This window comes from Numida meleagris, chromosome Z (genome assembly GCF_002078875.1).
Source record: "Numida meleagris isolate 19003 breed g44 Domestic line chromosome Z, NumMel1.0, whole genome shotgun sequence".
NCBI classification, from domain to species: Eukaryota; Metazoa; Chordata; class Aves; order Galliformes; family Numididae; genus Numida; species Numida meleagris.
In genome coordinates, this window is record NC_034438.1 from 24,341,380 (window position 1) to 24,368,263 (window position 26,884).

Sequence of the window (26,884 nt, forward strand, 5' to 3'; positions counted from 1 at the left end):
CATTACTCCCTACCCACCTCACCACAAACAGACCCCATGAACCACCACTTATGGTGTTCACCAACGACCACCAAGCAAGACCACAGAGCTGCCCCAGGACTGCCGCGCCAACACTACGGCTCCCAGTCACCAAGGACACCCGGAACCCCACTACTGCACCACACAGCTACCCCCTCCACAGCTTCCAGGCCTCAGCACCGCCCCCCTCCAACGGCCGCCCACGGCCCGCGCCCCAGCCCCGGGAACGCAGCTGGCCAATCAGCACGCGGCACCGCTGACAGGCAGGAGCCGGCAAGGGGTGACGTAGTGCAGCCGAGAGGCGGGACGGCTTTGCGCGTCCATTCTCCTCAGGCCGAGCTCTCTAATTGGCTATTTTCCCGCCAGGATGCCCAATCAGAGAGTGCTTTGCAGACGATGGCTGAGCCTATCAGAGAGGTGCTTCTTCTTCAGCCTCGGTAGTTTGAAACCCTCTCGCTCGGCGGCCGCTCTGACCGTTGCCCGCAGGTGAGAGGGGAGGCGGGAGGCGGGGGGCGACCGGAGTGGGCCCGCCGGAGTGGGCCCGGCGGCCTTAGGGGCCCTGTTTGTAGAAGGAAAAAAAGAGATGTGTTCACGTATGAAGTTTTGATTCCTCTTCCTGACCGTTCAGCCGTGTGCCTGCCCGGCCGTTCCCCCAGGTTTCTGCGTGGCACCCCGCGGCTTGGCCTTACTTTCGCTGTAGCTGGGGCGGCCGCGGCGGTCATTCAGCGCGTCACCTCTGCAGGTGCTGGGGGAGGCCGCGGAGCTGCTGCAGGGAGGGGCTTGGGCACGGGGGCTTGAGCGGTGCTGCTTCGTACGTGTAAGTTAGAGGGGCAATGGAAATAGACTTCTTCCCTGGGTTAGGGGCCCTTCATCTGAGTGCAGTATGAAATTGTTTGGAAAGCAGCACTCCTGGTAAAAAGCAAACCCCAAAGCACAAATCCCATTCAGCTCAAGCAGTTCAAAATTAATGGTGCGAACAGCCGTGGTAAGACAAATCAGAGATCTGAGTCCTGTTTCTGAAAGTAGCTGTCGTTAGTGCTGTGGACATACACGTAATGGTTTCGTGTAAGTCAGTGCTGTTAACATGAGTCTTGCTTTACTGAAGTCAGAAGTGTCTTGGCAGACACTTGAGGAAGAAGAGGAGAATATGGTAACCATGAAGGTGCTGTTCTCACCATTCTCCTTCCATTTAGTGATTTGCATTTCAGCAAATCAGTTTATTGGCGACTTACTTAGTATACTGTGATAAATGTCTCTTTTAGAAACTTGCACTGTGTTCTCTTAATCAGATCAAGGCAGATAACTTATTTTTAGCATGAGGTGACAATGGCATCTGCAAACATCGGCTTAAAAGAATTGTATTTATCTTACAGTAATCTTACCTGTTCTGTACATAAGCAGTTTTCTAGAATTCTAAATTTACTGGGTTTTTTTGTGCTGGAATTTTGCAATAGTCAAAATGTAAGGTTGGGCTGCAGGCAGCAACATCAGAGATATTGATGGAGAAAACAGAAAAGTGAGGAAAGCTGAAGACTTAAGTAGTACGCTATTTGGGAGAGTCTAAAGTGATCTTCAAGTTAGTAAAGGCAGCCAGGTTAGAATTCTGATGCGTGCAGTGGAGGGCTACTCCAGAGGAATAAAGAAAAGAAATTGAAAGAGAAGGCAGATGCACTGAGCTTGAACAGATAGTGACTCTATAAGGTGACTACAGATAGCCAGGCTGCAGTTTTAAGCTTAAGAGAGTGGCATGGAATGGAGAGATAGCATTGTTTGTGTGAAAGGAAGCAGTTGAGTTGAAGAACTGCAAACTCAAGCGGAGTTCCAGTGATACACAGAGAACTATATATGCTAAACTGAGTGTTAAAGGTACACTCTCAGAAGGCTGAAAGTCAGGACAGTGATCTTAAATTAATGAACAAACTTTTCCCTCCACTTCATTAGACACGTCAGAGTCATGTGAAATTCAAGTGGTCTCCTGTTTATTAGAAGAATTGGTGGTAGGTAGTTTTGTTAGATGGACTGAGAAAGGAAGAGAACATATTTCTAATTTGTTACACTCTTCCCATTCCTATGAATACCGAGTAGTTAATTGATCCTTTGTCTCACCAACACACATGTGAACGCATTTGAAGACCTCTAGTACTTCTAGACTTCTTGAGACCTACAACTTGAGAAACTGTATGAGTTATAAAGCATACGGAGTTGAAGCTGACTTCTTGGGTTACTGAAGAAGTATTTGGGACCATTAGAAGCATGCATGGAGTAAAGAAAAAGAAGGCAGTAAGCAGAGAGATAATAAAGGTTTTTTGAACTTTGTACTGTAGGAAATCTCAGCATTTAAAATTGTGTTTGTACCGTTTTTAAAATCTCCATCTCAGCACAGAAACTTACTTCCCATTCTGCATTCTGAAAGTCATAGATGGCAGAGAAATCTTCTATGGTGCATGACGAATCAGTATCTGCAGTAACTCATAGAACTGGACCAATTAACTTCCATCTTTATTCCCATATAGAATGTTCTGAGTTTATTGCTTTATAATATATATTTTGAAGTAAGATGATGATTAAGGAGAATACTTCCTGCCAATTTAAAGACAGTACAACTGGCAATTTAAAAATAATTTTTCTATCAGAAAATTCATCTGTTTAAAAAGCAACTAAGAATATTATAATTGACAGTTTTAAAGGCCTGTTTAAAAATAATTTTTAATTTGCATGGTTGTTAGCTACACTACACAAGTACTTTGTTCCTCTGGTTATTTATGGTGGTCTTACTCTCTGCTAACAATTCTGTTCGAATGTGTCTCATGGTTGCTTTTCACATTCATCAGGCAGCTGTATCACTCTGCTATTCATTCACTAACGAATTCTTTTTGCTGCATGATAAGCGTTCAGGGAATCATCTCAGCTTGGACTGTGGTGAGGTATTTCCAGGGGAAAAAAAGAAATCAGAGCAGAACTTAGGCATTCCTGTGTCACTCTGTAGGAATTCTGTACTGAAGTAAGCTAAATAAGCTCCAAACACTGCAGCTAAGAAGGAGGAGGGATTGACGTAGGACTGTATTCATAAATCAAGGTTTCTCTCATTCTTTATATATATGTCTTTTTTTCTCTCTCAGTGTATTGTAGTTGCCCTGTATATTTAATGTAAAAAAAAAAATATTTTGTGTAATGTGAAACATCAGTTATAAAATTTATTCAGCCAATGTAGAATGACATAATTGCTATATTCATGCTTTCGGGTCTTCTGTTGTTTTATTTGAATCTTAGATTCAGTTGAAGTCTTTTCATGTTTTTGAGTATGGTTTGGATGAAGCAATTAAATACCTTTCAGTCTATGCTTATAGAGGTGTATATAACGAGTGGTGGGTGTATATCCCACCAAATGGGCTACTATCCCCACCTCATGCTACTACTTGAGGTAGCTACTGCAGCAGTATTTGTGTTTCTGTGAAAAAGGTTAGTGAACATGCAGTAAACGTCTTGGAACTAAAAAAATGAAGTTGAGTTTCTACTGTTTTATTGACTAACTTTGTACAGGATGTCATCAGATGAGGAGAAAAGCACAAGTCCAATTCTGCCAAAAGACTCAGTTCGGGGCAGTTCTGTTTCTTCAGATCTTCAGGTAGGAAAGAAGCAGCCTTGCTTGGTTCGCTGTTATGGCATTTTATTTGGCAACAAGTAATTGTGAGGAAACCTAATAAAACTTGCATCTTCATTGTCTTGTAGAGATACAGTAAAATAAATGTTAGGAAATGAAGCAAATTAGACAAAAGTAAAATGCGTGATTAAAATAAATTTACCTGGGTTTCTTTTTGTGCATTTCACAAGAAATTTCAGCTTAAATGAAAATTCACATCCAACCTTGGGAGGGTGATCAATGACAGCTACAAGTAAAATAATATCATTTTCTTGTCTTTTCCGTGCTTTAAAATTTTATCAAGAGGTAAGAACTAGAATAAAAACCTGTTATTTCTAAGTGATGAAGTGTAGCAACATGAGGTTTCTTACATAATGAAAGGAAATGTTTGTTTCCTGTATCAAATATGCTGAAACTACAAAGGAAGGGGGTGTTGCTTTTCTGGGCTCATTCATCTTTTTGAGAGGATGCGAAGATAACTGGATAAAATATTTGTCCTATTCTCTTGAAAGCAGTAGATTTTCATCCTTAATATTTTAATAATTGGTTATTTCTGTCTGAGTAGATAGCGGCATTGTTTTGTTTTTCTTCCTTTGATAAGATTCTAACCAAGACGTGTTCATTTTTACAATAAGCTTTGCCAGTTGCCTTACGTAAATGCATCTCTGCTTCTGTCACCAGGTAGAATGGGCACATACAACTTCAGCACTGTTAAATTTTTTCTTCCTCTCGATTGACTTTGTCCATTTTAAAATACCTGTTCATGACCAGTTCATTTCTGTAGGTCATACACTTCTCTGTGATTCTATCTCATGAATTACATAAGTTTTTTTCATCAGTATGGATGGATAGTAACCTGTCACCTGTGTTTCCAATGCCTCTTGCAATTGGAGAAGAGAATGAAGGCAACAAATACTGTATGACCAGAATTTTCTTGTGTGATTCATATTGATTGCCAGGAAGATTCAAAGTCCACCTCGTTGAGAATGATAGAGCGGAATAACACTGAGTGGCCACTTTGCTACTGATTACGTGTCTAGTACAGCAGTGATTCAGTTTTCACTCTTACTGCAGTCAACTGGATTTGAAAAGGATTTTGGTTTGCAGAAGATGTGATTAGGGCTGTAAACATCAGTAGCTGCCTAACTTCAGTTGGATAACTTGTTTTTGGATGTTTCTGTGAATTTTAAGTGCTGCTATATCATCAGGTGTCCATACGTCTTTGCAAGTCTGACAGAAACAGATAATATGGACTATAACTTGGCTTCTGTATCTCAATACAAATGAAATAGCACACACAGGGATACATGTAAAAGTAAGTGTGCAAATTAGGTTTTACCAAAAAAAAAAAAAATAGTACGTTCTGTGGTAAAAAAAATTTCTAATTAAAAATGAAAACATTAAGGCCACAGCTAACTAATAGGAATGTTGGCAAGGGAAGTACCCTTACCCTGTCAGATAATTTTGAAGGTTAGTTTTGTTTTCTTTGGGCATTTTGACAACTTGATGTTTTTAAATGGAAACTAGAGTGTTGTCTTTTCCTTAAAAAGAAAATAATCCACTGGCTCCATTATTTACTTGTAGCTGATTTCTTCAGTTTGCTTTGTCCAAGAAAATCAATTCTTTTCCTGTTGTTCAATAAACTTGAGTGCCATCCTAAGGACAATTTCTATAGATTTATAGATATCTATTTTTAAATAATATTTTAAGCATGTAAAAAATGCTGTAGGACAAGGGGTCCAAGACATTACTTACTTCCACAAAACCAAGGTATTGTGCACTACATGATTAAAACTACTCTGACGTTTAGGCCTTAGTGCTAGTTTCCTGTAGCTTTATGCTCTAACAGAATTTTGTGTAGTTGATAGCATTTTTTTCTTTTTAGTATTTTGGTCACAATTGGGATACCGTGTTTTCTTTGATATTCGCGGTCATTTCATCACTGTTGTAATTCATAAGCACATATTTCCAAGTTTTTCACTGGATGCTGCCTACTGAAATTTTCTGGTCATGCATGAGAGAGTGTACTTTTGTACATAGTAGATTGAGTTTTAATAAGTATTAGAACTAGAAATACTAGATAAATCTCCTGCTATAACTTGACTTGTATATTCTGAGTGCTCAAAATGTCTGTGGTAACATAGACTCTGGGGTAGTGCTTAAATTGGGTGATTTAAACTGAACCACTTTCTTGCACTTGACATGTTGTCATTCTGTACCCTTTGAATTTGATGAGGTAATGATGTAAATAGCTGGATTGGCTCTGACTAAAAAACTAACTTCTTAGGGGTAAGAGCTTTAAGTTGCTATTTCATCACATAGTCTCTTTGAAGCAAACAAGTGTTATAATCTCTCTGCTCAGTAATTTGCAGATTTTCAAGTGTAACAGATAATGCTGTTTACCCTAAAAAGACAAATTAAGGTTAGCTAATTTTATTAATGAAGTTAATTTAACTGAGTTAACTAATGCTTTGGCTTTTTCAGTTTGCTGAAATTTTGTGGTAGGAAATTTTATACAGTTCCATTTCCTTATTGAATAACTCATCTGAAGGTATTTGTTTTCTTCTTCTGGCATCTGATAGAGTTTAAACCATATTTCTTTAGAAAGCTGTAGGTGTTCTCTGGAAGTGGCAGAACGTATTAGTGTGTGTGATTGGGATATTAGAAGATACTGTTTATAAGTTTGGTGTTAAAACACTTAAATGGGTTGAACTTGTGGCAGCGATAAAACACAGCTTCAGTTGGACTAAGTAGCTCTGTAAGCTTTAACAGCAAAAATTAATACCAAAGTTTCCTTGCTTAGATACATATCCCTGTCTTTTTGTATACCTGTGAAGAGTTACTTGTTTTCTGATTATCAGCTCGCCTACTGCAGGATGGCTTATGTACGTGGGTCAAGAGCAACTGAGTATAATAGAGAACAATTTGCTTATCTTCTTTTGCTCTTTGTGTAACATGCAATATAAAATATAAAAAAGAAAATGTAAAAAGTTGTGCTTATACCAAGGAGTTTAGGTAAGTACCGAGTAAAGGTGCATAATATGCATGGCCTAACTACAAATGTGTGTCAGCTTTCTTAATACGGGATGTAACAGGGTTATTGTCCAATTCGTACACATCGTAAGAATGTACACTGAAAAATCATGCCTTGTAAACTATTTTAAGTCTTGGGTTTGATCTGCATTTATTTATTCATGCTGCAATTTGTTACTTATGTACTTAATTTATCTTTGAGTTAAATCTAAAAAAAACTTGATAACGTGCTGATTTGCAGCTGATTATACCTTTTACATGGAATGTGATACTTCCTTTTCCTCATCAAAAAGACATGCTATGTATTTATATAGCTTTATATACATTTTTTTAGACTTCTGATTTTCACTTGATAGACTAGAACATGGGAAATGGAAATTTGAAGGGTAACTAGAGTTTAGCTAAAATGTACAAAAGCTGGATTCTTAAAATATTTGCTAGTTGTCTGAAGCCCACAGAAGTGTGAGGGTTATATTAAAATTTTTAAAACATTGTTTCAACTGGTAGATTCAGCAACACCTTACATGTAGTAGGTAACTTCAGGTGATTGTTTCCACTCCAAATTTTCACTGCTTGAAGAGTGTCGCAGTTCAAAGAGTTAATCACGCAACACCCCTTCTTCCCCTCAGGAGAAAGGTGGGGGAAGGATGGGGGGGAGGGGAAATCATTTGAGATAGGAGAAACTCATTTATTAAAAGGAATGCGTGATAATTCAGAATAATTAAGAGTAATAAATAAAAATGAACCAAAAATAAAACTGGAGGAGAGAGTCAGTCCGAGTCTTTATTGGCAGGCCCTCCTGGAAAAGAGGAGGTTCCTTGTCATCCAGAAGCGAAAATCGTGTGGAGGCTCCTGGGAAATGCAGTACATCCCAGTGTACCTGCCTCTTGGAGAGACAGAACTCATGTGAGATGGCTAGAGAAAACCAGGAAAAACAGCTCCACAGTGCACCTATGTCTCTGTACCCAACAGCCTGTCACATGATGTCATGATGTGGAATACTGATGAAACCAAGACAGTATCCACCCCTTATTCCATATCATTACATCATGCTTACATTGTACAACACAGATACATACACATACAAATCATAACAACAGTAATTAGCATAACATGCATATACACTGCCTGCTTTCTCCCAGAATCATGTTCCCTTGAGGTATACACAATGTTCCCATTTTCTTGCATTATCCACCAAGTAAATCCAGGTCCCTGAGCAAAAGCAACCCCACAAATAGGTTTTCTCTTGCCTGAAGCTGGGATAACCCACACTGTTCTCCCTAGTATGTTCTTTACATGTTCTACAGCTGGATTGGGCAGGGCCATCTCGATTGGAAGACCCTCAAGTATTGCCAGTGTTTGAGTGTTCCACTACCCATTGCTTTCAGTATGGTTTTCAGCAGTCCATTGTATTGTTTGATTTTCCCAGAAACTGGTGCATGACAGGGGATATGATATGCTCATTCACTGCCGTGGTCTTTGGCCCAAGTATCTGTGTATTTATACTTTCGTATATATGTATGTGTACTTTTATGTATGTATACTTTTGTAATCTCTCTTCATGCCAGAGAGGTTTCATTCTCTCTTGGCTTATTTAATTGCAGCACATGTTTCGCATTCATGAATAACTTGTGCAATTACGTCCATGGTTAAGTCCACTTGTCAATCTCGAGCCTATTGACATCTCTTCCCTGATGGCTCAAGCTGTCATGGGTCCACCAAGCTAGAAATAATTCATGCTTGTGTTGCCAATCCAAGTCTGTCTGAGCTACTTTAATCCTAGTGGCCTGATCTACCTGCTAGTTGTTTTCATGTTCTTTAGTGGCCCAGCAACCTGGGCATGACGCACCCTTATGGCCGCATCTCTACCCAGCTAATAATGTCTTTCCACAAGTCAGCAGCCCAAATAGGCTTACCTCTGTGCTGCCAACTGTTTTGTTCCCACTGCTGTAACCACCCCCATCAGGCATTTGCCACCATCCACGAGTCAGTATAAAGCATTGCCTGTCTTTCTCATTCAGCAACATCTAAGAGCAGTTACACAGCCTCTGCAAATTGGCTTGATTTAGCTTCTGCTTTAGTAGCTTCTACAACTTGTCTTATAGGACTCCACACAGCAGCTTCCTATCTTTGATACTTTCCCGCAGTACAGCAAAACCCATCAGTCAACGGGACATATTTCTTTCCACTCTCTGGTTATTTGTTGTATGGCAGGGCCTCTTCCACATGCAGTACATCTTGTCTTGATGATATTCCAAAGTTTTTACCTTCAGGCCAGTCCGTGATCACTTCCAAGATTCCTGGATGATAAGGCTCCATACAAAATTGTTCTTCCATATCAGTTGATGGAGGCGGCTTGTGATAAGGCTGTAGTCTGAAATATGCACGCTCCAAAAAACCACTACACCTAGGAAGGATTGTGTTTCCTTCTTACTAGTTGGTGGAGATGTAGCAGTAATTTTATTGATTAGATCTGTCAGAATGTGGTGACATCCATCTTGCCATTTTACTCGTAAGAACTGAATTTCCTGTGCTGGTCCTTTGCTTAGCAGCAAAACTGTCTTGCAGAAGGATTTGGATTATTTTCTCTCCTTTCTTGAAAACCTTCTCTACTGTATTTCCCCATACGATAACATCATCAATGTATTGCAGATGTTCAGGAGCTTCACCCTGTTCTAGGGTAGCCTGAATCAGCCCATGGCAAGTGGTAGGTCTGTGTTTCTACCTCTGGGGCAAATGGTTCCAGGTATATTGAATGCCCCTCCAAGTAAAGGCAAACTGTGGCCTGCGCTCTGCGGCCAAATGGATGGAAAAGAATGCATGGGCAATGTCAGTTGTGGCATACCACCTGGCTGCTTTTGACTCCAGTTCATACTGGAGGTCTAGCATGTCTCATACAACACCACTCAACAGTGGTGTGATTCCATTCAGGCCACGATAGTGTACTGTCAACCTCCAGTCTGCTGTGGTTTTTCTCACTGGCCATGTGGGGCTGTTGAAGGATGAATGAGTTTTGCTAATCACTCCCTAGCTCTCCAGTTGACGGATCAACTTATGGATGGGGAGCGAGGAGTACCGGTTAGTGCAATATTGCTGCCTGCACACTGTTGGAGTAGCAACCGATGTTCTTCTACTTGTAGCAAACCCACAACAGATGGGTCTTCTGACAGGCTGAGCAAGACAGACAGCTGTTTAATATTCTCTGTCTCTCAAGCAGCAATTCCAAAAGCCCATCAGAACCCCTTTGGGTCCTTAAAATAACCCATCTTAAGATAGTCCAAGGATCAAGGATACATGGAGCCCCTGGGCCAGTCACAGTAGTATTGTTTTGCCAGTCTGTTCCAGTGAGGCTTACTTCAGCCTCCAATACAGTCAATTCTTGAGAACCCCCTGTCACCCCAGAAATGCAGATGTATTCTGTCCCTTCCTGAGTTGATGGTATCAGGGTGCACTGCACACCGGTGTCTGTCAGAGCCTGTGGTTCTGATGTGCCAGGCGATTGGATCCATACAGTCCAATACACTCCGTTGTCCCTTTCCTTCCCCCAGCTGGAGGCAGGGTGCCTCTAATTATTGTATCCATCATTTATTTCTTTCTACCCGTGCTCATAGGGCTGAAGTGGGTTTTTTGTCCCACCTCCTCATATCTTTTCCATGATCGTGTAGGTGAAACCACGGGGTAGTACACGATATGGAACCAGTATTATCCCTCACTTGAGCAAGAGGATGTCTGCCTTTAATAGTGGAGATACTGGATTGTACTGGTAAGGAGTGGGGTTCATCATTTTGGGTTAATTGGACCAGTGTTTCCTTGAATGTGTTCATTGTTCCGGATATTACTGAGATGGCCGAGACACAAATTTGTGCCGGGGCAGTTATGTTTTCTTCGTGTTCTTGAAGAGTATGAATCCAGTCAAATAATGAATCCAGTCTTCCTTCTTCTCTGCGCAGCATTCCTGCTTGTGCACTGGTGCATTTTGTGTGGATGTCCACCACATAACTGGTGAAGACTCAATTGTATCAAGGTCGTGGTTTGGATTTGGATCATCAAGATCAAACATTAGATTTTAGAGCAACTCCACCATGGCTAATTCCCTTAGATACTGGATACTTCTTTCCATGGTGGTCCATTGACTTTGATGGGGCATCAAATCTTCCTTGGAATCACCAAGGTTGGAAAAGACCTTCCAGTCCAACCGTCCACCTATCACCAATATTTCCCACTAAACCATGTCCCTCAGTACAACATCTAACTGTTTCTTGAACACCTCCAGGGATGGTGATTCCACCACCTCCCTGGGCAGCCCATTAATCCCAATGTATCTGCCTCTTGGAGAGTCAGAACTCGCGTGAGACTGCTAGAGAAAGCCAGGAAACACAGCTCCACAGTGCACCTGTGTCTCTGCACCCAACAGCCAGTCACATGATGTCATATGGAATAGTGATAAAACCAGAACAATATTTTTTTCAGTTCACAATTGATTGATATTTAAGCTCATTAGAATACCGAATAGAGTCAGTAAAATAGTATAAAATGAAGAAAAAAGTATTGCTACTGGCATGGTTTAATATTTTGCAATTGTTTTTTTTTCCAGATGTTTAATTAGTGGTACTGTTGGAATAGATTTTATGTTTAAGCTATAATATCCAATATTCACATTTGAACTCTAAATGCTTCTTGTTCTGAAAATCTATTTAATTAGGCAACTGAAAAAAGGCATGTTTATTGGCTTATTTTGGTTCATGTCTTGAAGTCACATACTGGTTAGACTGGTTTATAACTTTTTAACATGCAAATTTTTTGTATTAGTTTTGCATACATGATCCCTATACCTATATAATTTAATAAATGCATAATATAAGGTGACAAAAACTATATCTACCTTAAAGAGGATACTGGATAATAAGATGTCTTCAGCTTTACGACTTCTTTGGCAGCAATTATGATGTTATAGAATGTGAAATGTGATTCTGCTCCTTGTCTTAGCTATAAAAATACATTTTCTTATCCTCTGCAGTAACAGCAGTGTTCAAAAATAGTATCAGCTGATTAATAGCTTATATGATCCGAAACTGTTCCATTTTAGTTCCTTTTTTTGTTTAAGGTCCCTGTTATAATTTTCAGTTTTCACATCTAGCAAAATCTTTCAGCGTAACTGTTGCACTGCATTTAGTTGTGAACAGTACATTTCAGGAAAGGAAGCTAGAAGAAAGTAATTATATCTGTCATCACTTGCTTCTAAATGATAAGAAAACAGCTCACTTCTGCACCATTAAGAGAAATCTTAGTTTCCCCTACCTAAAAAAGTAAATTATCTAAAAACATTTCTACTTCTTCTTACATATACTCAGGTTTTTGTTTTTTTTAATTGGAGCTTTATAATTGTTTGTCAATATTTTGTGACAGGATGAATATGAAGAACTGCTTCGTTATGCTGTAGTGACTCCAAGGTTTGAACTGTGCGTCCCAAAGCAGTCAGAACCTTCCTCAGAACTGAGAGGAGGGGGCAGATTTTCAAGTTTAACACATGATGCCATTTACCATGAAACTCCAGGTAGTGTGTGCAAAGCTATGGGCTGATCTTATAAAAGCAGCAGTTATGACTTCTTAAAGTTTTCTAATAGTTCCTGTTTGAAAAGAATGTGTAGCTAATGTATAATGTATTTATATTTTGTGCAAGAAGAAACTTCATTGAAGGGTTTTGTCTGACATAGCTTTAAAGTGACGGTATTGATGTACTGACAGTTCTCAGTGTTCAGTGGTGTAAAGGTTAAAATAAACATTTTTGTTTATTTTCATTTTACACCATAGTTGGTGCAATAGTGTAGAAGAAGGTGCCTTTACTTCATAGAAGTTCATCAGATCACAACTAGTTTTACTCATAATTGTACTGCCACAATAGATAAATGCTTATTTAAAGTAAGATTATTTGAAGTGTTAGCTGAACAGGCATTTGTGGAATTACTACTTGTGTCACTATGTGAACATCATTCTTTTAGTTCAGTTTTCAGTTTTTCCGTTTTGTTTTATTACTCAGTATTTAGCTCTGTATAAACTTAGTGTCTTGTGGTGAGTTGAGATTGCATGATGCAATGTGCACTGTATTTCTGGGTATATATTGGTTGCCTTTGTCAATAGTATTTAGCTTGGGGAAGTTCTTTTAATTTTACTTCAAAAGAAATACTAAATAATCATACTTGTATCATTTCATTTCTTCACTAATTTCTTAGCTTACAGAATCAGGAAGAACTTACTTTGATTTCTGTTGTTGTGTAGGTATGGCATTATATTGTGAAAATATTTTCCTGCATTTTTCTTTACTCCCTTTTTGTCGCCTCGAGAACAAGATTTTCTCTTCTAGGTAGAGAAACATGTGAAATGGTAGATCATTTTACAAATAGAGGCCAGTTGGCCTTGAAGTAGTATGTAAACTTAGTGCTGATCATCTTCATTGGGCAATAACGATCTCAGCAGTGCAGATGATACAACATGAGGAAGAAATGCCCTCCAGAGGGACCTGGACAAACTAGAGAAGTGGGCCCAGCTGAACCTCATGAGTTTCAGCAGGGCCAAGTGCAAGGTCTTATCTTTGGGTTAGAGCAATCCCAAATCTGTGTACAGACTGGAAAAAGAACTCATTGAGAGCTGCCCTGCTGAGAAGCACTTAGGGGTTTGATGGATGAAAAGCTTTACATGAGCCAGCAGCATGCTGTAGCAGCCCAGAAGGCCAACTGTATCCTGGTCTGCATCAAAAGAGGGGTGGCCAGCAGGGAGAGGGAGGGGATTGTCCCTCTCTGTTCCACCCTTGTGAGGCCCCATCTGGAGTACTGCGTCCAGGCCTGGGGACCCCAGCACAAGAAAGATGTGGAGCCATTGGATAGGGTCCAGAGGAGGGCCACCAAGATGATCAAAGGGCTTGATCATCTCTCTTAAGAAGAAAGGCTGAGGGAGCTGAGCTTGTTCAGCCTGGAGAAGAGAAAGCTCCAGGGAGACCTTACTGTGGCCTCCCACTATTTGAAGGGATGGGGTTCGCTTAAAACTAAAATAGAGGAGATTTAGATTCATTGTTAGGGGAAATTCTTTCATTCAGTGGGAGGTGAGGTGCCTGAAGCAAACTGTTCCTGGGAAGCTGTGAATGCCTTATTCATGGAGACTTTTAAGGCCATGTTGGATGGGTTCATGGGCAACCTAATCTAGTGCCTGATTTAGTGGTTGGCAACCCTGCCCATGGAATGGGTGTGGTACTAGATAACTTTTAAGTCCCTTCCAACCCAAGCCATTCTGTGATAAATGTTGTTTATGTATAATGTGTGCAAATTTTCTTGGCCATTCTGATCAGATCTAAATAATTCTGCTAGCAGGAATTTACCAGTGCAGGAAACAACAACACAGACACAGAAAGATGCTTATACTTTCAAAATAGAAAGAACCATGTCTAAAAAGAAATACATCTTCTGCAGTTGTGTGTTGTTCTCATGAGAATATAAGGCAGTCCTATTAAACTGTCAGTTGACATTTACTTAACTCATGTTAGTACAATATAACAAATACTAATCTGGAAATGGGTTCTCAAAGTAAGAAATGTGATTAGGATAAAGATGGCAGTATTGGTTATTCTCTGTCCTTCTTCCACAGTGAGTCTGTGCGGTAGAGTTTAGCTATGTTCAGACCAGCAGACAACACCTCACCTTCCAGTATGCATTAAGGAGAAATATTTCTTCATTTTTAGAAACTGGTGGAGAATCTTAGTTGTTAAGGATATCCTACTTACAACTTCTTCCTCTGCAGAATTAGCATGCTTATCAGAGTATCAAACTGCCATAGGAAATACAGAAGCTATGATTCTGGAGTTGAGGGGAAGCATGAGAATGGTGGTCTGGAGAAAGAGAATATTTTGTTTAATGGAATATCCGTGAAGCCTATTAACTTTATCCAGTGTAGCTGTATCCTGTGTGGGAATTATGTGGAGGCTGCATAAGAAGTGAGATCAATAGAAGCTGTTGGTATTGTGTGCTATGGCAGTTACTCTTTAACAGTCAGCTGTAGGAAACTCTAGGAAAAAAATTCCTCTACAGAAGGAGTTACACTTGCAACTGCTAGAATGAGAACAGTTAGTTTGCAGTTTATAAACTATGACACAAGCTATTTTGACTGGGAAGACAAAACATCCTCATCCATTTTATTAGGTCGAAATTCAAAAATTGTAGTGTGGTAAGTTCAGCTAAAGGTAAATATTAAGCTATCTACGGTTTCCAAATGTGATTTGTGCTACTAGGATCTATATACTCTCTGTCGTGATTCTAGGCATCCCCAAGTCACTAGGAAGGAGTATTTGAATTACAGCCAACTCAGGCTCTTCTGTTAGTTTTTGTCTTTGGCAACACTGACCTCATTCATCTTGGTACTTGTTCTAGTCATCCTCTTTAATATGAAAAGACTTTCAAAGATGATGTTTAAGTGAACAGTAATTTTGATAACTACTGTTAGAGCATGACTGTTGTCTTGAATATATCTGTATCTTGGAGACATGTATTTGAATTAGGTCCAATTTGGCATACATGGGGAAGGTGTGACTGATGGCTTCAGTCATTTTATTTATTTATTTTTCCTTTTTTATCTGACTTAATCCAGAGTGCAGATCAGTTACTCTTTGCAAAGTATCAATCTTTATTCTCTGTGTCATTTTTAGATTTATTGTCAGTGAAGGAGCATACTGAGGTCAGTATGGAGCAACTTTGCCCTGTTTCAGAAGAGACTTCTTCACAAGAGTCCACACACGTTCCAAGAGAAATTGATGAAACCATAGCAACTGAATTAACTGTACCTGATGAAAAAGTTACTCAAATAGAAAATATACTTGATCTCTGGAGTGGAAGTCTTAAGGTATTTATTTTGTATGCAATCCTTGAAAATAAAATACAAATGTCAGTGCGTTGTTGTAGATTGAGAGTATAGGGAAATTTGTATTTTGGTTATACTGCAATATGATGGTTTTCTTTTTGTTGTTGTAGCATATTGAATGTAAGCACAAGGCGAAAACTCCAGAATAACTTTCTGTGTTGTGGGTGTTTAGTTACTGTTGTTCAGTAGTTCACTATCTGGTAATATTTGTAGGTACAGACAGCCTGGAGACATCACTTTAAATATTCATCTTAATTGCAAAGTGTTTTTAAGACTAAAAGACTGGGGAGGAGGGGAAATGGTTTTACAAATTTCACTGCTGTCATTCTTTTACTTTTTAGACAAATGTTCTGAGTGAATTGAGAAAATGGAAATTAAGTTTTATCGAACATCACAAGCATCAAATGAGACAAGAAAAAGAGAAACATGCTGAACATGTGAAACAATTGAACAATGAGATGGAAAACCTGAAAGAGTTGCTACGTACTTATGAGATCTCTGTTGGCAGAAAAGATGAGGTAGTGTTTCAATTTGAAAGTTCAATTGTCCTCTCTTTAAAACAAAACAACAAAAAAAATGACTTTTTTACCCTGTCTATTTGAACAACTGAATTCTTGCTACAATTAAGTAAATAATATCTTTAGACTGTGTTGTGGAAAAGTAAATAATACATTAAGACTGTATGGTGGGAAAAGCAACTCATTGTTGCTAGTAAGCTTCTAACAGTGGATATTTAACATGTCATATGTACATATTTTACGTTGTTTGCTTTTAAATCTTGTATCTAATCTTACTCTTAACTTGTTTCATGAAAATCACACAAGGGTCTTTTATCTCTTACACTTCAAAAAGCCATTCATTCTTCCATTGATTGGATTGGTTTTACTGCATTTTAACTAGGCAGCAGTCTCCAAAATGTTTAGAGCATCCTGTTTTGAGTTTCTTAGAATTGTACATTTGTGGTCTTCTAGCTGTGCTATTCTTCTATGAACAACATCAACAACTTTGAAATTAACTAGAACTGTGGAAATGTACGTAAAGTTGCGGTAGTCCTGCAATCACATAAAATAAGAAGATTCAATTACATTAACCTAATTTTAAACATTTTAGTTGAGAAGCCTTCATGAAGTTTGGAATTCTAGTTCGTATTTACAATTAGAAAGACTGGCCTGTATTCTAAAACACCTGCTGATGGACTTAGAATGTGGAGGAAGGGTGATTTTATTCAAAATTAAATGCATTTTCTAATTGATGACAAATTATGAGTATTTACTTCTAATTTTAGATAAAATTTCTATTTATAGCTGAAACAACACAGTTTTTCTGAAACTACAAAAAGTTACAGCTTGCCATATTTAAGGAAAGTAGCTTAGATTTGTTAAAATATATAGTATTATGAGGAAATTATTCTTAAAATCTAAAGGAGAATCAGTGAGTGTCGAAGCCACAGGAATGTTACTCATGATTTGAATTCTGATTGTTTTTCCCTGCTTAGTTGGACTAAAGGGAAGATTTAGTAACAAGCTGCTGCTAAAGGTAAATGCATTAAGTGAAAATAACTGTGAAATATGTTCCATTTGAGATTGCAAAGATCATAGCTATTGATGTAACATTAATAAATGTTTTTGCAGGTGATTACTAACATGACAGAAGCATTAGACAGGAAGAAGGAGAAAATAGAGTTAATGAGAAGGTTTACAGTGTGGCGGATTCAGCAAATTAAAGCTAAACAAGAGGTATGTGTGCAAAATAAAAATGTGATGAAAATGAAAGCTGTGAACTCAAGAGTCAGAATTGGTGCAACTCTTGTTACAGTTGGAAGAAATGGCACCGTTTCTGTTTGGATGTGCTAGACATTGTCAAATAACAGTTTGAAGGCATCAATCCCTCCAAAAATGCTGCTGTCTGAAAACTCTTGGATCATGAAAAAAATGAAACTACTTGTTTAGGATATTGGTATGCTCCAATTACTGTGTTCATCCTATAGCAAATCACTGTAGTTTACAGTATCTGTATTTTGAAGTAAGTGACACAGGAATGTCTATCTAAATTCTAAAGAAATTACTTTTGAACAATTAAATGATTAAATATCTCATCTTACATTTTTTGGGACCCAGTTTCACAGTTAAAACTTCAGTAACCAAAACTTGAATTAGCTAAGAGCTAGTCACTTACAAAGTGTGGGGCATTGTGTCAGACATTGTAAACAGCCCGCTAAATGAAACATAACAGAAAAGGGGGATCCCATATCAAGACTGCAAAACTTTCACAGTCCAAAGTAGGTTCACGTTTATTTGACACTGTCCAAAATTCTGCTGTTTCACAGAAATGGATAGCCTTTTCTCTTTTCCTTCTCTCCTATTTCGAAATTTACTAATGATTCGGAGCTGGTTTGGGGAAATTACTCAGCTTTTTCTATTTCTTCTGATTAATTTCTGAAAAAAACAATGCAAAAATACATTATCTGGCGAATATTTTGAAACAGAATAGATTTATTCATACTGGAGTGGAATTATAGCATTATGTTAAAAAACTAGTTAAAGCATCCTGGACTCTATAATTTTTTATCTTTTAAAAAAAGCTTATTTGTGCTAATTTTGGCTATCCTTGTGACTGCAGGCTTATACCATATGTGCAAGGCTCTTGTTTAGATGTCATTAAGCTATGAGTAAAAACACTGTGTTGTGTAATTTAGGATTTCTCCAGTGTGTTTTCTGTTACTGAGTAAAGTTCCTTAATGATGAGCTACTGATATGGTGTTTCACAGTGAAGTAGCACACAAACACATAACTCAGTTTAGACATTCCCACTGTGGTCTGTGTAATATGTGGCTAAGCAGTCATCCACAATCACTTAAGTTTTTAGCTAACTTGCACTTGCTTATAATGTGGTTTCATTTGTTTCCCAAGGAATATGCAAACAGAATAGCAGATAAGCAATTCCAGACAGCTTTGAAGAAGAAGGTATGGACAGCATGGCGCTCTCTTAGTGAAGAAAGGTGGAAAGAAAAAGTAGCTAAAGCCTGTCAGTTAAGGGCAGAAGATATCTGTGTTCAGCTTACCAATGATTATGAAGCCAAAATTGCAGAGGTATAGTAAGGTTTCTTTTTTCCATTCTTTCGCTCCTTCCCTCAATATATCACTTTCCCCAAAGCATATCTTTCTTAGCAAGCTTGAAAAACTTCAGGACTTTCCAAGAGAAAACAGCTCCAAAGTACAGGAAAAGTTGTGAGGAGATCTAGGATCTCTCCTGCAGATGGTTGCTTTCTAGATGTCTTCTTTTTTTTACTGGTATCTGATGTAAAATGTTGCTGATCTGCACATGCAGGTGAAGTAAATAGAGATAAATATCTGTTTGCACATCACTAAAAATTGTACCTGTTTCCTAAGAACACACTGTTAATATTTGCTATGTATTTTGAGGTCTCACTGAAGAAGAAAGACATAATAGAAGTAAAAGACTATTATTATTATAAATGACCGTAAGGAGTACAGTATCTTTTTCTGTAACAGCTACTGTGTTAGAGGCTGAATACAAGTTTGTTTTTGCCTTCAGCCTGCCAGCTACACTTGTTGAAAAATTTTCAAAGTTTATGGTGAAGTTAGGCTAGTAACGACTGGCGTCCCCCAGAGATCTGTCTTGAGACCAGTGCTGTTCAACATCTTTATCAGTGGTCTGGACAGTGAGACTGAGTGCACCATCAGCAAGTTTGCAGTTGACACTGAGCTAAGTGGTACAGGTGATACAACAGAAGGAAGGGTTGGCATTCAAAGAGACAAGCTTGAAAAGTGGGCCCACATCACAGAATTACAGCCTTGTAAGGATTGAAAGGGACTTCTGGAGATCATAATGTCCAACAGCCTGCTAAAGCAGGTTCCCTACAGTAGGTCATACAGAAAAATTTCCAGACGGGTCTTGAATATTTCCAGAGAAGGAGACTCCACAACCTCTCTGGGCAGCCTGTTCCAGTGCTCTGGAACCTAATGAGCCTAACTGGTTTCAGCAAGCCCCAGGGCAAGATATTGCAATTGCAGTGGGGCTATCCCAGGCGCATGTACAGGCTGGAAGAACTCATTGAGAGCTGCCCTGCTGAGAAGCACTTAGGGGTTTGATGGATGAAAAGCTTTACATGAGCCAGCAGCATGCTGTAGCAGCCCAGAAGGCCAACTGTGTTCTGGTCTGCATTAAAAGAGGGGTGGCCAGCAGGGAGAGGGAGGGGATTGTCCCTCTTTGTTCCACCCTTGTGAGGCCCCATCTGGAGTACTGCGTCCAGGCCTGGGGACCCCAGCACAAGAAAGATGTGGAGCTATTGGATAGGGTCCAGAGGAGGGCCACAAAGATGACCGGAATGCTGGAGCACTTCTTATGAAGAAAGGCTGAGCCTGGAGAAGAGAAAGCTCCAGGGAGACCTTACTGTGGGCTTCCAGTAGCTAAAGGGATCTTATAAAGAACAGGGAGACCAACTTTTTACATTGTCTGATAGTGACAGGACAAGGGAGAATGGTTTTAAACTAAAGAGGGGAGATTTAGATTAGATGTTGGGGGAGATTTTTTTACGCAGAGGGTGGTGAGCTATCTGGAACAAACTGTTCGAGGGAAGCTATGGATGCCCCATATGCTTATAGATTTTCAAGGTCAGGTAGGAAAGGTTCATGGGCAACCTGCACCCTGTTGTGTGGGTGACAGCCCTGCCCTTGGCAGATGGGTTGGAACTAGGTGATCCTTAAAGTCAATTCCAACCCAAGCCTTTCTATGATTCTGTCCTTAGGAAACTAGAGATTTTGAAGTGAAAATACATTTTATAAACACATTAAGTGACTTTTAAATCTAGCTGAATATGTTCATGGTTTGCATCCAGAAGTGCAAGGCAGCTGTTTATGTATTCTCTTTTGTAGCTAACTGCTACTTTGGAACAAACAAAAGCTGAGATTCTGCGTCTGCACAGTGAAAGAGAGCAGTATGAAGACACCATGAAGAAAGCATTTATGCGTGGTGTATGTGCTTTGAATCTGGAAGCAATGACCATGTTTCAGGGGAAGGATAATAGGACAGATCCAGGTCAGTATAAAAGTAGATCTAATTTGGTAGTTTGTGGTTTGTGTTGTTGTTTTTATTGTCTTCTGTTGTTCTTTTTAAAAAGGATTCTCCTTTTTCTCTTCCTTTTTTTTAATAGGAGGACTTTATCAAATGTGTATTCCTTTAAAAAGTCCGATTGAATATGTAAAAAAAATGTTCTGATGCTGAAGAATGTGCTGCTAAATAGTAAATAGATAATAAAATCAATGATTTCTTGAAGATGGCGAATTCATGAATAAAATATTTACCTTTCAGTGTATTATAAACAAAAACTGCTCTCTCAAGTTTTATGTTACACACGTGTTGTTTATTGTTTTCAAAAAACATGCAACAGGTAGTGTGCCTCACAGCTAGTGATGGGTAACTGAATTACCTGTTCGGTAGTCTGTAGAACTTTAAGCTTTTGTGTCTGATGCATTGCTACAAACACTGCAGTGCCACCTACTGTCACTGCAAGTAAAAGCAGAATTAGGTCCCTTAAAACGTTTGTAGGTAGTTATTAATAGTGTGCAAGTATCACAATTTGACATGGGTCTGCAGCATCTGGAGACAGTGTAGATGGTCAGCAGTCTGTGGCTGATTTACTGATGAGTGATATATTCTATCATTTTTTTTTTAGCTTGAATCCACAATTCATGTTCTAACGGAATTACTACTGCTTAAGTAATGTAGATCAGAACTATTTGCCATTGATCCTGTCTGTGCAAAAGTTTAATGTGTGTATATATATGTGTATATGTTTGTACAAAATGTGTATTCTGGGATTTTTTCATTCTTGAAATCCTTGAATATTGTACTAGTTGAACTACGTTAATTATTATATTTTTCCTGTTCACTTTAACAGAACAGCCACAAAAACAACAACAAAAAAAACAGTTGCCATACTCTAATCCCTGAGATGAGAAAAATTCCCTTCTCCTGGAGCTCCTGTTGCATTATTGTCTTTAGAAATGGAAGAGTAAACAAGAATACTTGTCTGTGCTTCCCTTAAGGAAACTAGTATTCTAAAAGTAAAGGCTGAAATCACTTGAAAAGATTCTGTGCTTAGGTGGGCAGATCTGATGTCCCCAAGATGTCTGCACTGAGGCAAAAGAATGGTGCTGTATTCAGTATGGTCTTTCCCTGCTTCATTGCTGCCTACCTGAAGTAACTTTTGGCCCTTAGTGTAAGGGTAGCTCTTGCACAATAGGTTTAGTGTTTGCAAGCAGTATTCAGAACCTCTGTTCTTTACACTGAAATTTGACAAGAGCTCAGAGGTGTTGATGCAGAAACAAGCCACCTGAAATTTCCATTTCCAAACTTCTGAAAAGGAGGGTCAACTACAGTAGTAGAACAGACTGATCCTTTTAATTTGTTAATACAGAAATACCAAAGGAGTAGTAAAGCTTTAACATATCTCATATCCCCTAGGGTTTGCTAGATTATGTGCTGATCCCATTACTCTGTGCTTCTTAAAATAGATGCAGGAAGTAGGAGAGAAGATAATGGTGCCATTATAGCAGGAAGGCTACCTCCTTCACAGTACAATCCCCCTTCACCACCCCCTGCACCAGCAACTACTCTTCAGATGGAAGACTTGGTAAGTCAGTGCTGTTTTCACTAGTAGTGAAAATGAACTTCCTGCACTTTTGCTTTTTAAAGATAAATATGATAGTCCATGAATAGAAGGAATTTGAACTTAGTCTAAGTATAAAAAGAAACCTACAGGTATGTTCGGTGTTTGCTGTAAGTGAAGTGCATAAGTCATGGTTGCTATGACTTGCTGTACTTTCATTTAGCTCTGTTTTTTTATTTTAGTGAAGATGCATTAAGCTAATGAAGAGAAAGTCACTGCAACAAGCAGAATCTGCTTTCCAAGGTTTTCTCTGAAAAAAAAAAAAAAAGTTGATAGAGTGGCTTGCCAGAAAAGAACTGAGCTTACTATTATCTGGGAAAAAAAACAGAAGTTAGCTTGACATTAAATTTCTTTTTTAAAAATGCAACATTTATAGACACTGAGGAAAAGCTTACGTTATTGTCCAGTCATGTCAGCTTATGCAAATTATTATCCAATAGCCTGGAAGTTCTAGACCTGCCCTGGAGTCATGCTGAAGATGTTGCTGCTGTAAAACAATTTCACACTACACTAGGGTGCAGGTTAGAATGGAGAGAGGACATGCTTTCCTCTTTTCCCAGTTTTCCACTCTTACAGTAGCAAATGTTAGTCACCCAATTTCCAGGGATTTTTAGGCAAGTATTTTTTTAAAAAGTATTTTTAAATTAGCAGGAAAAAAAAATTAAAAAATAGTACTAATACATTTGCAAAAAAGCTTAAATTTAGAAAGGTAAGTGGAATAGTCAATAGGCTGTCTGTCTAAAGAGTAAAACTGTATTTTTGGGAACATTATACTCATTCTTTAAACTCTGATTCAATTAACAGTTTTCTACCCACCTGGGTCATGCAAGCACTTCTCAGACCAGGCTAGATTCTGATTCTCTGGGAATCATCACTGGCACAGCTGCAGGATCTGGGCTGGCATCAGCTCAAAAATTGGTAACATGCTCAGACTAACTTTTTTTTAATTTTTAAGATAATTATAACAAATTTTTAGTTTCCACTTTTTTCAGAGTGAGTAAAATGTGTAGCTGAGAAAACTGTCATAGAGTTCAGTTAAATGTGGGAGGCACTATCTTGTAAATGCTCATTAATGTGACAGAAAAACCCTTTTAGGATAAATTTTAACTGACTTCTGGAGTGAAAAAAAGTGTGACAAAGAGGAAGAAAAGCGCATGTGCATTTAGGTGTAATACAACAGGAACAATTGGTATTTCACATGGTACCACTTTGTTCTGGAAAAAAATATGGTTTCCTTTTGCCTTCTGCTATTTAAAATGTCTCTCTCATTCTCTTTTCTGTATTTGTTACTGAACAGTAGTTGTAAATTTCCTCCAGGGTCCTCTGCATTGCTCTCCTTTTCTCATCTGATACAATTTGCTGCTAGCAATCAGAAAGATGCAGCATTTCATTGCGTGGAAGTGTTTTTGTATCTGCTACGTCACTGCTAGAAAGACTTATCAGGGTGATGGAAGTGCCTGCAGCTATCACTAGAGTATGCAGCCAGTGAGCAAAGCTAAACTACCCGTGCAGGTTGATTTTTGTGAAATTAACCTTACTCCCCTCAGGGTAGTAGTCACTTGGACTAAACAACATCTCTCTGGAAAAAGACAGAATTATCTAGGTTACAACGAGGTGGAGCAACTTCAGTCCCATCTAACATAAGTGTATTACATGCAGTTTCCTATGTTACATTAGGGTAATAAAACTAAGCAGACATACTAAAACATTGTAAATATCATGCTTAGAAATTTTCCTAACTAATATCTAATTTATTTGTAGCCCATGGCAAAAGTAATAACAGCTGCTCAACAGAAAGCAGGAAGAACGATCACTGCTCGAATCACAGGCAGATCTGATATGGGACAAAAACAGAGAATTTGTGGTAGTGTAGCAGTAATGGGAGTTGCTCCACCCATGAGTTCAGTCATTGTTGAAAAACATCATCCAGTCACTCAGGTAAGTCAGAATTATGCTTGTAATAGTACTGTTAATATTATATTGTATAAGTAAAAATGACCACCATGAAGAGATAATTAGACAAAACTCAGGCTTGAGTCTGGAGTTGGGTTGTTTTGCATTCTTTAAAGATTTGTGGTATCTGATTACTTTTCAGCAAACCATATCCCAAGCTACTGCTGCTAAATATCCTCGAACTGTGTTCCTTGCTTCCAGTTCTGCAACTGTGAGACCTGCAGGACAAGTTGGGCGAATGCTTCAGAGCCAAACTCACACCAGTGTTCAGTCAATAAAAGTTGTTGACTGAGTGAATATCTTTCACTGGTAGAGGTTTTTATCAAGATATGCAATTTAAACCTCGTCCCAGACTTTTCAAAGTTTGACATAGCGAGGCCTAAAGTGTGTATCATGTTTTTACCCCTTTTACAAAAAAAAATGTGTTTGCAGTAAGCATCTGGAGGGGAAAATGACCTTGAAATGTTATTCTACCTCCTATTTGAAAATTTAATTATTAAGATAAACACTTTATTTAAATAAAGAATCTTTTGCACATTTTCAAATAAAGGATAAAATACGATATTTGTCTGAAGTGCTTGTTTACTTCCAGTATAAATGTTAGTGCATTTACTTTTGAGTAGAATTTTTTTTTTTTTTGTTAAATATGCTTTTACTAGATGTAGTTGGCATACTTAAACAAAGAATAACAGATAACTGTGCAGTGGCTTTCACACCCAGGATATGACTGGAGACAGGTGAGACACCTAGAGTCTATCAAACTGTTAAGCATTTTCATTTTTTCAAGCAAGTTGCAGAACGTTGCAGAACGTTGCAGAAGTTGATGCGTACCTGACAGGATGTAAGAGTTTGTGTTTTAACTTAGATCCCTAATTCTAAAACCTGGGGATTTACCAGTCTCCAAATTCTGTATAGTTCTGCAGCCTTGTCTAAATGGCTTGCATATGAGAGGGCACTTAGGCGTAAGACTAAGATATCAGATCATCAGCTTCATGTGCAAACATTAAAGTTCAGTACAAAATAATGCTACCTATACGAGGTAGACAAGCCAATACCTCAGTGCTTCCGTTATATGGTAAAACTCCTGCTGTTTTGTTACACGTGGGAGTATGAAGATAGACATTGTACACCATTTTTCAAATGTGAAATGCATTCAATAATCAGAAAACCAGTAGACATTAACCAAGACGCTATCAATTGTAATTCAAGACATAGGCAAGAAATACATTTAAAAAAAAAGTATTAAAATATCAAATATTCTTTCTTGAGTGTATAAACAAGGTTATGCCATGACAAAATTGTGTAGCTAGTTACAGGAGGTTTTAGATGCTATTTTTGTATATTTTTACTATATGAATCAAATGCTGAAGAAGAAACATTTGTCCTAATCTGAGCACTAATTAAACGAGAAAAAGTCTCTTCAGGTAGGGAAACTGTTATCCTAGCAAGACCTGAATCCCAAATGAGGTGAGGTGCCAACCTATTTTGAGAAGTGTTGATTTATACACACGATTTTCACTTACTAAATTTATTTCAGCAACAAAACATCTCATTTACATTTTAGGTCAAACACAAAATAGCTTAATTGGGGAGTTCTGATATGGAATTACTGTAACGATGTTAAGGCAGATGTAGAAATTGTAGGGTGGTTCTTGCTTAACAATGTAGTCCTAAATTACCATCTAGCCCTTCACTTTAGATCATTGGATAGCAAACTATAACCAGTATTTCAAGAGGGCAAGCTTGGAAAAAGCCATGCAGCTTCAAATTGCATCTACATTTCCAGAAAAGATGTTTGCATATGAAAGTCTCTCCATCTGGCATGTAATTCCATCTTGTATGCCATGTTTTATCAATGAACTCATGAAATTTCACATCTTCTGGACTCTGTGTCAGTGCTTCTTTCAGTTCTGATCTTCTCTGTAAAGAAAAGATGAGAAAAAGCTTGCTTGACATGCTCAGCTTTTTTCACTAATCTAAGTGAAGGAATGGGCAATCACATTTTAATGGGGTTTGTAGAACTAAGGAGGGGAGCAATGAGTGCATATTTTTCTTCAGAAATCTTGTCTCACTTAAACTCTCTTCCTCGACGAGCCCCAGCCCCTTGCAAGGGCAGATTCCCAGAGAGAGGAGCGTCCTCCGCCTCTAGCTTAGTCACATCTTCCCAGCACAGGCTGGGACCTCAGCACCACATGGCACTTGTATACGCTCTCTATGCCACAAAACAACTTACCAGCTAAATGCCGAAATCCTGCTTCCACCAGGTCTTTAAATATATGCTTGACAGGATTCTGATGAGCCAGCAAAGTACCGTGTAACCAGATCAGTAGCATTCTGTGTCCGTGTTCTTTATAACTCTTTTTCCCTATGCAATACACAAAGTATTTGTCTGTTCGATATGCTGGAAAAGTGCTGTTTTGTGCTTTTGCACTTCAGCAGTTCCAAGAGGCTTTTAAAACCTACCCATTCACTCTCGTTTCCTTCCCCACTGAGAAGCAAAATGAAGACTGAGACATAAAGGTTAAGAATAACGAATCGTTTTATCCTAAAGCTTAATAAATAAATCCAATATTAATACATCTTAAAACAGCTACGCGCTTTAACTTCATTTGTATAACTTAAGTCTATCCATCCCATTAGTTACTGTT

General features: G+C 38.6%; 2 protein-coding genes across 7 annotated transcripts in view; one reads left to right on the top strand and one right to left on the bottom strand.

Annotated features, from left to right (window-relative positions):
- POC5 (POC5 centriolar protein) lies at positions 388 to 24,798 on the top strand. 6 transcript variants are annotated; one of them, XM_021381480.1, is made up of 12 exons: positions 413 to 504; positions 3,559 to 3,643; positions 12,098 to 12,245; positions 15,381 to 15,574; positions 15,934 to 16,110; positions 17,224 to 17,328; positions 18,502 to 18,681; positions 20,488 to 20,650; positions 22,129 to 22,247; positions 23,088 to 23,201; positions 24,045 to 24,221; positions 24,379 to 24,798. In XM_021381480.1, the coding sequence occupies exons 2-12, from the start codon at positions 3,560 to 3,562 to the stop codon at positions 24,526 to 24,528; spliced, it is 1,611 nt and encodes a 536-aa protein (XP_021237155.1). In that variant the 5' UTR covers positions 413 to 504; position 3,559; the 3' UTR covers positions 24,529 to 24,798. The 6 variants fall into 6 exon arrangements, with proteins under 6 accessions (XP_021237159.1, XP_021237158.1, XP_021237155.1 ...); XM_021381482.1 differs by lacking the exon at positions 413 to 504 and adding an exon at positions 519 to 760; XM_021381483.1 differs by lacking the exon at positions 3,559 to 3,643 and having other exon boundaries at positions 389 to 504.
- ANKDD1B (ankyrin repeat and death domain containing 1B) overlaps positions 25,749 to 26,884 on the bottom strand; it is a 34,186-nt gene continuing 33,050 nt past the window's right edge. Inside the window, exons 14-15 of the mRNA XM_021381487.1 lie at positions 26,470 to 26,601; positions 25,749 to 26,156 (exon numbers count right to left, since the gene is read on the bottom strand). Coding sequence (XP_021237162.1) covers positions 26,098 to 26,156; positions 26,470 to 26,601 — 191 coding nt within the window. The 3' untranslated portion in view covers positions 25,749 to 26,097. The remainder of the gene's footprint in view (positions 26,157 to 26,469; positions 26,602 to 26,884) is intronic.